This window comes from Medicago sativa, chromosome 5 (assembly GCF_051527215.1).
Source record: "Medicago sativa cultivar Bolivia chromosome 5, Bolivia_mono, whole genome shotgun sequence".
NCBI lineage: Eukaryota > Viridiplantae > Streptophyta > Magnoliopsida > Fabales > Fabaceae > Medicago > Medicago sativa.
Genome location: NC_140753.1, coordinates 22,706,806 through 22,719,069, shown reverse-complemented (window position 1 = coordinate 22,719,069; position 12,264 = coordinate 22,706,806). Strand labels below are relative to the sequence as shown.

General features: G+C 31.4%; 1 protein-coding gene across 1 annotated transcript; it reads right to left on the bottom strand.

The window, feature by feature from the left end:
• Window positions 1–6,201: 6,201 nt before the first annotated feature.
• On the bottom strand, window positions 6,202–11,370 carry LOC146921079 (spermidine synthase 1). The gene is made up of 9 exons (XM_085714501.1): window positions 11,111–11,370; window positions 9,577–9,653; window positions 9,370–9,492; window positions 8,563–8,667; window positions 7,913–7,985; window positions 7,751–7,822; window positions 7,459–7,654; window positions 6,800–6,926; window positions 6,202–6,515 (listed from the first exon to the last, which is right to left on the bottom strand). The coding sequence occupies exons 1-9, from the start codon at window positions 11,304–11,306 to the stop codon at window positions 6,450–6,452; spliced, it is 1,035 nt and encodes a 344-aa protein (XP_085570627.1). The 5' UTR covers window positions 11,307–11,370; the 3' UTR covers window positions 6,202–6,449.
• Window positions 11,371–12,264: the final 894 nt, after the last annotated feature.

The following is a 12,264-nucleotide window of genomic DNA, read 5'->3' as shown; positions in this document are numbered from 1 at the left end:
TAAAAGAGAGAAGAAAGAGAAAGAAGAAAAAAAGAGAAGAAAGAGAGAAAGAAGATCCTCTCAAAAAAAAAAAAAAGAGAGAAAGAAGAAAAAGGAAGGAAAATTGAAAAGTGTGTGTGAATGTGAGATTGTGACTCGTTTAGTAATCCAAAACCATTATTTTACATTTTTTATTTTTTATTTTATTAAACCATATGTGAAAAGTCCAAAAACCCACCGAAAAATATTAAAGTTTTTTAAAAACACAAGGACATTACAGTATTTTCACGGGGGTCGGGGAATCCACGGGGCGGGGGATGCTTCCCCGATCCCCGCCCCCACGGGGGAAAAATCCCCGAAAATGGGGCACCGAATGGGGAATCCCCTCGGGGATCCGCTCTAAAAAAATCCCCACTGACATCCCTAATTGGGATAATGAAAAAGTAATTAGAAATATACTCATATAGTTTGTTACATTTTTTAAATGATAAAGAAAAAAAAATCAGACATATATATATACATATCCTTATTTATTAATATATATATATATATATATATATATATATATATATATATATATCCTTATTTATTAATTTTGTTAAGTCTGCAGCAACTTAACCTAATTTTTTCACTCCACTAATCTCTTATTAGGTTTGCAACAACTCAATCCTAAAATTTTGACTCTAAATTTGCATCATTAAATGTTAATCCTCAACCCTAAAATCTTAGCTCTAAAATTTGCTAATTTTTTTTAAAACTGATTTTTTTTCTTCGAATTTTTATCATATCCACTAAAAAATTCATACTACCAAACACTATTTTCCTTATTTATTAATTTTGTTAAGTCTGCAGCAACTTAACCTAATTTTTTCCCTCCAATAATCCCTTATTAGGTTTGCAACAACTCAATCCTAAAATTTTGGCTCTAAATTTGCATCATTAAATGTTAATCCTCAACCTTAAAATCTTAGCTCTAAAATTTGCTATTTTTTTTAAAACTGATTTTTTTTCTTCGAATTTTTATCATATCCACTAAAAAATTCATACTACCAAACACTATTTTTGAAAGTTAATAGCCAGTATGATTTTTGAATGTCAAACATGCTGTGATTATTTTTTAATGTTAATTAATAATAAAAAAATCTCTAAATTATTGAATGTCAAAATCATTTTTATTTAAATTTGTTACAAACAAGGTCTATGGGGTGTTCGTTATAACTTTTAAAAAAGATCACTTTTAAGAGCATTATTTCTCTTTGTTGTTGTTTTTTTAAAACCAGGATCTAAAAAAAAAAATCTAAAAACAATTTCAAATTAAAAGATATTAAGATTATGTTTTTTATGGGAGGGGGGAGAAAATAAGTATCAAAAGATGAAAGTAATTTTGTAACAAAAAACTTGGATACCATACACAGCGAATTTCACTCATCCTTAATCATATGTCTAACCCGGGCAACACCGGGTAAAAAAACTAGTGTGTGTGTGTGTGTGTGTGTGTGTGTGTGTGTGTCTGTATGTGTGTGTGTGTATATATATATTTATATCGTGTTTGTTAAATTTTTTTAATATTTAAATTTATATTCTTATATACTTTTTACATGTGTTATTTGTATTAAAACTTAAAGACATTTTTGAAAAGTAAAAAAGTCAACCTTAAAGAACTGAAAAAAGTAGTTTTTTTTTATATATATATATAGTATAGATAGATAATAATAAGATATAATAATAATATTATTATATCTTAAATAATATTATTTTTATTTTTTTGAAATAAGAATATTATTTTCTTATCAATCAATATATAATAATTATCATTATACTTTATAAAACCAAAATAATTCTACTCCAAATAATTTTAGTAGAGCCCATGACTATAAATTAGGAGAATTGATCATAACGTGGACAATTTATACCTCTATAATTGTACCTTTTTGTTCGAAATAAGGTTACCTTTGAGAATTGCTCCCAGAGATACCTAAGGGAACGATTACTGCTTGTTGCAAAACAAAATCCATAGTTACAATTGAAAATCGTCCCCTTTTATCTTTTAGGGGACACTTTTTCGATGTTGCAGAAATATAGGTGGCAACAAGCATAAATCGTCCCCTATACTAACTTTTAGGCAACAATTTTTACATGTTGCTTTAAAAAGTGTTGCCAGAGACAATAAATGGTGTAGTGTTGCAACCAATTCTTAGAATCTCGGCATCAGACCTCAGGAAAAACATTATTGTTGTATGTCTGAATACTACTTCCATGTTCAAATACATTAATTAATCATATTATAAATTTAATATTCAATACTATTGGTTTAACCTTATTTTGCTTTATTGTGCAAGTTGGTCATAAAGACATTAGAGCTTACCCATACATGTTGGATAAACTCTTGAATTTAACTATGGTATTCAAGGCGAAATGGAGTCCAACATTCAAAACATGTTCTTATTATACATTCTTATTGACATGGTCACATGTATACGTACGTACAATCGATAGAGGGAAGTAAAATAAATTCAATTAAAAGTCCCCACACATGGTCAATTTCACAATGGTAAAGTTTAATACTATTTTGGAAATTTAGGACACCTAAACATCCAAATAGAATACTCGTGCCTAAAATAGCCTTACTACTGCATTTTTTTTTTTTACTTTAGGTCCACTAAACTTAATCCATGGCTAATGTTCTTTTTTTATATCGAAAATAGGAATATTAGGCAACATTAATTCTACAAACTTTGCTTATAATATACATATATAGGTATGGAATGTACCTGGTGGAGTATTTGACATATATAGGAATAAGAATATTAGGCAACATTAAGAAGTAGATGTTTCACAAAGCAGACCATATCCGTCGATATTCATCATTTTGTCGATTTGTGACTTGCGAAAGCGGTTAATGTTTGGTACAATAATAGATGGTGGCAAGGTCTTGTATCTAGTATTTTACATGGTTTCAAAAAGAAGGACCGTGATAATTTGGACACTATCATTCGAGGCTTCATCAAGAATGGATTGATGGAAGATGGATGCTTGTTCCTTTGGTATGACTTTAACAAATCATCCTTTGATTTGTTAATTTCTCAAAATATCTTTTGAAGTTTCCCATTTTCTATACAACATTAGCATATTCGTGTGAATATTTTAGAATTTTGTAGTATTTTTAAAACGGGAAAATTAATTGTTAGTAATTAGGTGAGAAACAAACTCAGAACCCTATACCTCCCAACCTATGTCCCAAACATAATACCACCAAATCACTTCATATCTTCAATAAATTTTGTACTATTAAAGAAATAAAATGTTAATTAATTAATTATAACACTAGGGTGGGTAGCTCAACCGGTTTGAGATATGGGATGAAAGCATTTGAGGAGTTAAAAGTTCAGGATTCAAGTCCTGAGGAAAAATACTAACATGTCCGGGAGAAAAATACCAATATACTAACATTTACCATTAAAAAAAATTATAAAACAATAATATTGTAAGTCGGTGACTAAAATTAAAACTAAATGCTTTGACTTTGTGCTCCTTACGGGTTAAAGATTTGATCATTGGTGAATTATTACATAGGTTCATCTTGCAAAATTGTTTCCTACTATCTTCGGATACTCGTGCTTCCTATTTTTAGTAAGAGTCATGTTAAATTGTGTTCAAAAGGCACATGTTAAGGAATCCAAAAGAGTAATTTACATTGGAAAACATAATATTTTAACTTTTAAGAAGTTGAATGCACGATTTTTTATACGTATATTTCTATAATGAGTTTCTTAACATGTGCCTTTGAGGGCACACATTAGCATTTGCCTTTTATTAAATATTCCCTCCGTTTCAAAATGAGTGTCGCTTTAGGCTTTGGCACACAGATTAAGAAATAGAATGAAATAATCATTGGATATAACGCTTTTACTAAACTGCCCTTACTTTACAAGAAAAAGACAAAATTAAAGTTGCATTGAAAATTGTGTGAGAGAAAAGTTGGAGAGGGTAAAGTTGGAAGAAAAAAATTAAAGTTGTATTGGAAATGTAAAGCGACACTCATTTTGAAACAAATTTTTTTGGCTAAAGCGACACTTATTTTGAAACGGAGGGAGTATTATAAATATACATCAAAGTTGAATTGTAATGATTGGATAAATTAGCAAAAATATATCTAATCATTACATTACATAGTCATATTTTGATTTTACTTAAACACATCATAACCACACGTCACAGTGATCACCAAACATACATTTATATCCTCAACAAGGCATGTAAACCATACATTTTATACATGCACATCTCAGATTATTCAAGTGTAATGTGCAAAGTTATGAGTTTAGTGGCCTTATTTTATGCACTACACATGCATGCAAGTGCGCACATACGTGTATACTTCAACATAAAAAATGTATCTATCATGTTTTATGTGTATTTTTCAATGGGGAACTTTTTTAATGTACCTAGAAAGGAGTCAGGTGAGTTAGTGAAGAAATTTGGAACAAAATTAATTTTGAAATGTTCAATACCTAATGAGCATGCAAAGAAGCCTAAAATGTAATGAAAATTACTACAATCACTAGACGAAAAACTTGATTACATTCGTATAAAGGAGAAAAGGTAGAAACTAGAAGTGATTAAAAAAAAAACCTTGTGAAGGTTATTTGTATATTGCAACTGTTGTTGATTAATGATTACTTGCATAATGGAATCTACTTGGCTGAGTATTTGACTGCAATCATATGATTTAACTGAACAACTAACTGAAGAAATAGATGTTTCAAATAGCCGACCATATATGTCGTATATTCATCATTTTTGTCAATTTGCGACGTGAGAAAGGGTTGATGTTTGGTATAATTATGGATGGTGATAAGATCTTCATGGTTTCAAGGATAAGGTCTACTTTTGGACTACAAAAGGAGGAGCATGAATTTGAACATTAACATCTAATCTAAGGCTCATTAAGAATGGATTGGAAGATGGGTGCTTGCTCCTTTGGTATGACTTTTAATAAAAGCATCCTTTGAATAGTTAATTTCCCGAAATATCTTTTGAAGATTATTTTTGACATCAACGTGAAGCTTGATGATTTATTATTGGAAAGGGAAATTGTCCATTTTCTATGAAATTAGCTTATTCTTTTAAACAATTGAATATTCTTCAAACAACCCTCGAACATGTGTTTTTTCATGCCTCGTCAGCATCTAAAAATATGTTTAGCCTCTTCATATATTTACAATCAAAGTGTACTTGCAACACATAAATAAAGAACTCAAGACAAGCGATAAGTAAAGAATTATTCCTATGTTATGAGACTGAGAACCTTCTAAAGAATATTAGAAAGGGAAAATAGAATTATACTACTTCATTGATAATTATAAAAGAGTACATGATCTTATATAGGCAATATTATTCTAGATCATTCATAACAACTAGTGAGTTATCATTTAATGCCTAAAATAGTCATTCCACTTTCATTGTTGATCCTTTTGGACCTCCCTAACTCATTGGACTAAATCTTCGATCCTAATTCATTCAGCTCATATCCTTGCTCGCATGAGGATGTCAAGGTTGATGCTCGGTGTGTTTCTTCTCTAGAAGATGTTTTTCTCGCAATGTGAAGATAAATAATCTACCTTTGTATCTTCTCTCAATGTGAGAATCAATATTTTTTTGTTCAAAAAGGAGGTCTTGTATTAACTAGAAAGAAAGTTGGGAGGTAGAATCTCCAACATACAACAAAAGATAACTTAAAAGAGGAGCAACATGCTCGACATTAGAAGTCGAAAAAGAAGCAGAAAAGTCACACATTGAGCCAACATATAAGCACTTATTTGTTCCCTTGGAAGAAAAACAAATAGAACTGATCCAATTCTTGACAAAAACTTCCTTAAGTGACAATGTGAGAATCAATCTTACTCTTGTTTTGCTTATATGTAGCTTCAACGTCTCTTTTAGCTGTATTAGTCATGTTCTATTCTTCTACTGACAAAGTTGTGTACATTCTTTACTGTATTCTACTAGGGGACATTGATCAAAATGTTATCAATTTTTTCTAAACAAGCTGCTCCATATAATATGTGCAAATTAATAGCCTTCTTGCTTCAACTAGTAGCCTTCTACTAATTGTACGCAACAACTTTATATGCACACTGATATAATATGCGTAAATTAATTTAGTTAAAATTAAAATACTTGAACAATCAAAACATAATAAAGAATTTTAACTTCAAAAAATAGGTAAAGAGCAAGCATATGCATTAAACAAAAAGTTCCATATTGTCAATAATGTTTGAGATAAGTTCCTAAGAACTGAATCCATCAACTACAACTCATTTTCATGAAATAAAAGTTACACTTCAATGTCAACTTGAAGCACTACTTTATTCCACGGTTCATTGATGGGCAGATGGATCTATCGATCAATAAAAGGATAAATAAATGACAACATCCATAAGCACCCTTTCAATCCCATGAAAATGTTCTCAATTTGATTTAGAAGCAATTGCTCTCTTGGCAAAAGATGGCAAACAGAAAGCTGCTGAATGGATCTGAAATAAAGAACCAAAAATGGAGAGTTAATATTTGGAGAAGAAAAGGAGAAAACAAAAACACAGTATGAGTGTTGGAGTTGAAAAGACCCACAAACAAGTCAGGACCGGCCTAAGTCCTATGTCACTAAAGCCCTTGTTTTAGATTCTAAAAAATAACCATTATGTATTACTGTTAGGGTTGTCATCTTAGAGTTTGTTTTAGGCCTCATTAGGGTTTGGTTTGGGCCAACGCTAAGGGAAGTTTTGGGGTAAGGGAAAGCACATGTGTTCGAGCAGCATACCTCAGAGTTGTAAAATTTCAATGGTCTTCCTGCATGCTGGCTATCATTCTCATCAATAGGATTCACCGGATGCTTGAAATCGACCGAAGGCCCCTCAGTTGAGCAAAGCATAAAACCAATCATCCCACTGAAACAAAAAAAAATAAAATAAAACACCATAATAAAAAATAATCATATCCCTAATCGAAAAGCATGTTATAGAACATAATATTGTCAAATTGACATGTAGAATACATAACCAACACAATTGGTCTCCAAGAGGATACAGAAAATAAGATCAAAATAATACACTGAATTGCCATTATGACTGATGATGATTGATCAAAGCCATTTTGCAGTTTCAAATCAACTATCTAGTGGAATACATGTACAAAAAGTGACGTGTAAATTGTGATCAGTGTTGTCAAATAGCGGCTATAGAGCCACTTAAGTGTTTAAGCATAGTAATTTGAACAAATCACAACTGTTCTGTGATATGCTATTTCGTATTATGTGTTGTCAAAAAGCAGCTATAGAATTGTCGCAGAGCGGAATTTGAAGAAACCGCTATTTTCCGCAATCTTAAAATTAACAACATTGTAATATGTGGAAAGGATCACAGGGATGTGTTTTGCAGAGTGTAAATGGGAAAGTGGAAATAAAATTGTGAAAGAACACACCTTGGGTATGTAGGAACCGTGGTCCAAGCATAGTTGACAGAGCCTTTGAATACTTGGCGACAATTCACTACGATGTCCTCAATGATATGCATATGAAGCCATATACTTTCCGCCTGAGTACACACAACACCTCCTGGACGAAGAGCCCTTGCAACCGACTCAAAAAAGGGCTTTTCAAAAAGCTCTTGAGCAGGACCTAAACAAAAAAATAATAATAATATTAACAACAAAAAATGCATTATATAAACCGTAAAGACCATAAAAATTATAAGGCGTTTCAGATATAGCATACCAATAGGATCAGATGAATCCACAATAACTGCATCATAAGTTCCTTCTGGAGCTGCCTTCAAAAATGCAACTCCTAGATCATTGAAAGACAAACCATCATTAGAAAAGTTATCCCTAAACAGTGAAGTGATTAAGAAACATGGAGAGTAGTTATTTATCATACCATCGCCGATATTAAGTGTCACACGTGGATCCTCAAAACCTACTGCTATATCAGGGAAAAATTGTTTGGAGACCTGCAAAGAAAGAAGACTTCAATTTTGATTTTGTGCATATACTGCAAAAAATTGTACTAGACTTCTTTGCACAAAATAGATTTTAGGCCGCATGACGAAGGAAAAAAAAAAAAAACAGCAATAAGCGGTTTTGATTAGAGATACCCACCCAACTTGAAGGAAAAAAAAAAAAGCGAGGGGGGGAGAGGCAGACTGAGACTAGGGCTTGTTTGAATTGACTTATTTGAGTTTATCAACTAGCATAAGCCCTTGTGAAACTATTTGCAAGAGTTCACGGAAACAGCTTATGACATGTCCAAAAACTGTTTTTAGCTTATTCTCATAAATTCTCCAGGACAACTTATAAAAACACGTTATATCTTGTATCAAAACAATTTGACTATATTTTATCTTTTGTTTCAAATTACTTATACATAAGCACTTATATTGTAAGCGTCTTATATGATAAGCGTTTATGCTATAAATGTAAGTGTTAAGTTGTTTATCCAAACAGGACCCAAGTAAGATGATAGTATGTCAATCAAATTATTTAGCTTTGATAAGAGACAATGAAACAACAGAGTTTAAGTGTACTTACATCGACAACCATCTTGTCTATTTCACAAATGTCTATCTTTTCTACTGAAGAATGGCGTGAAACTTCCCGCAGGACTCCTCCATCTCCTCCACCAATGACCAAAACCTAACAGAAAATAGAAGTGAGGAAAAAAAAAACAATTAACTCTGCACGCTTGAAAAGTTACGCAAGGAATGGTCTACTATTCCTTGTAATGATCCAACATTCCATTCTCAAGAGTGGTTTGTATAAGTCATCATATCTCATAAAGTCATATGCCTTCCTACTCTCTTCGACATATAATATTCCAGTGTTGTCAAATAGCGAATACAGCAGCACTATAATGTAGTGGAATTTTAACAAACCACTATTACTCCGTGAGACGTGATTTCATACAGAGTGTTGTCAAATAACGGCTTTAGCACTGTAGCATAATGGGATTTGAAAAGACCACTATTTTCCACATCCCGAGATTGACAACACTGTAACGTTCTTCACTCTTCTCAATAAACGTCAAAACCACTTAAACGTAAATAATCTACGGCAGATAAACTTATGTTGCTATGATGAATATAAAACAAGTGTGCAGCAAGAGTTAGCACGGTGACGGGCACATTAACATTTATGAGTAACCAAGAGATTCAATATAGACATTTCATGCCCAAATTCCTCTAAGCAACCATCTACATATAATGATTAAAAACTATACACTTCCTTACAATTATTATCCTGAATTTTTTTTGCCAAACTACATAAGAAAGTCAATGATAATACAGACAAGATAGACATATACTATAAATTATTAGAGGGATTCAAAGTATCAAATACCTTTTTGGGGTTTGGAATTGAGCAAAGAGGAAGATGAGTGATCATCTCTTGGTAGGCACACTCATCCCTTTCTGTGAGCTGAATGACCCCATCCAAAACAAGAACCTTGCCATATGTTGCTGACTACAAAACGAAAGCATATGTCGTAAACAGAACTAGTACTATGAAGGGGATTAAAATTTCAAATTTAACTGAAGCTGCATGTACCTGGAAGACCATAACATCCTGATAATCAGATTTTCCTTGAAACAGAATCTTTTCCACCTTCAATGAGTGAGCCTCCCCTGCAAATTACAACAAAGTTCAAATTCATTAGTATTTTTACAAAAGTGTGCAGGTATTTCTAACAAGACTTTGCTTTGGTTTTGTAAAACTTGATGCCTTAAAGAAAACCAAAATCTCGAAGATCTACTTCTGTTACTGCCAGCATATGCATATTCAACCAAAACATAAACCATACCAAATGTTTGCAGCGAAATATAAATAAAATTATAATAATGACAAATCATGGGGACTGGGAAAGTTCAATCATCTAAGACAATGTTGTAGTTAGTAAATTTCCAATGAGAAAGAACCTACAACTGATCAAAGAGTTAATTGCTCCACCACTGAGCTACTTAAGAACAAAAGGTAATTGAATTTTCAGGGTCTGTTTCAGAGGGGGGTTTTGGATGGCTAAGTCTATATTTTGATAAATATATTTACATTTTAAAAAAATTATAAGAACATGTGATTAATGATGGTTCAATCACACTTAATTGATTTAAAAAAACATTTTATAGTGTCCGTGATTTTAAAAAATAAAAGTAAGTTCTCCCCTCCTAAACCCTCCATCCAAACATACCCTCGGAGTTCAATCACCACTTTCACCCTATGACCAATATGAGATTCAATGTTTCTCTCACAAGACATGGAACATTTTTCAGCTTTCAACCTCAAAAGGTGACACTATACCATTAAATCCAATATGCAAGTAAAAACAATAACAAATGGTCATTTAAATCGTTCAACTAGTGAAAATAAATTTGAGAAACGGACATCTATAAATCGACTGTTTAAACTACAAAGTTAAAACAGACCAATCAAATTTCTACTATCTACTGAGCCCTTGAAATCTCACACTGCGCTGTAAAATAGAGACTATAGCATACCAGAATTTTAGTCAAAATTTTGTCAAATAGCAGCACTATTGTAATATAGGAATTTGAACAAACTGCTACTTTCCCAAATCCTTGATTGATGAAAATGTGTCCATATATTACATATAATCAAAAAAAATATATATAAAATTTCAACTCAAAGCAAAGAAAACAACCAATCCATCTTGAAGAGCAAAATTAATTAAATTAAAAAAAATTAACATAAAAGGGTTTAGTTCTAGCTTCCCTAAATTCAAGAAAAAAGGGCTATTAACCCCAAAACCTTAAAAAAAAAATATATATAAAAATAATCATAACATAGATAACAGAACCTAAAAACACAATCATAATCAAAACAGAACCACAGAGAATTGATACTTTCATGATGACATACAGTAATAAGATTTTATCCAAACCACACCAGCTAACAATCAATTATAAAACATAAAAACCATGACCAAACAAACAACAAAAAAACAACAATTAAACCTAAGTTTCATCAAAAAATAAAAATTCAATTTTTATGCTGATAAATGAATAAGGGAGACAGAAAAATTGAATTTTTGAGAAAATGAACAAAAGGGTGATGAGAGAAAACGAACCAGGCCACATTGGGCTAATTTCAGAGAACCAGCCAGGAATAACAGAAGATAAACCATTTGGTTGAGGTTCTTTTGGAACAGTTTCAGAGACACCGTTGTGAGGTAGTTGATCTTCATCTTTTTCTTCTTCTCTTTGCCTCTTCAAGGGAAAATCTGTGGACTCAGGAAGTGTGGTGTTTTCTGCTGCTGCCGCCATGTTTGGTTTGCAATGAAAATGAAGTAGGGAAGTCACTTGGTTCGTGTGGGTGTAATGTAAGTGTGCCCTTCTTTTCTATGCTTTTGTATTTATATACTCACCTCACATTCACACACACCTCGAGATTCATTTTTTTTAGTCATCATGTAATTATAATAGTGTCATCATTATCAAGTTTAACCTTAGATAATTTTCATAAAAAAAAACACATGAGTTTTGCTTGGTTGATATCAATGCCACTTATCAAAAACAAAAAATGTTTAATCAATTTTGTAGAGTCTAATTCAATTCATAATATCAAAATTGTTAGATTAGACGTTAATCGACAATTATTTTTATGAAATTTTTAACGACAATTATGTTTGTAAGCTTCAGTAATGTTTACCATATACTCCCTCCGGTCCTATTTATAAGAAAATTTTAACTTTTTAGATTCATTGAGTAATTGATGTATCTTGTCTAGAATGTAGACTAAATACATCATTTATCAAATGAATCGAAAAAGTCAAATGTTTCTTATAAATAGGACCGGAGGGAGTAGATGAAAAAGAAACGTTTAATCCAAGATAAATGTGAATATTGATACATCAACTATTTGGGAAGAAGTCTCAGATGATTACGACTATTTGAATATTGATACATCAACTAAGGTTTATACTTGTAATTTACTCATGTGAATGTTGTGTTTGGCCACAAAAGGATTGTACAAAAATTAAGTACACTTTCAATTTTTACATATAATAATAGTAGTTACTTATAGTCGAATAAAACATCACTGCCCTCGCCCTAAATTTAAATTCTAAAAAATCATTAAAGATTTATTTAATTATATTATCTAATTGATATTGTATCACTCTAAAGTTAATATATTCTATTTTACATTTATAAAAATGATGAATAAATCAAAATTTATTAGAATAATTTAAAAAATATAGTATTTTATTCCTCTCATTGATGA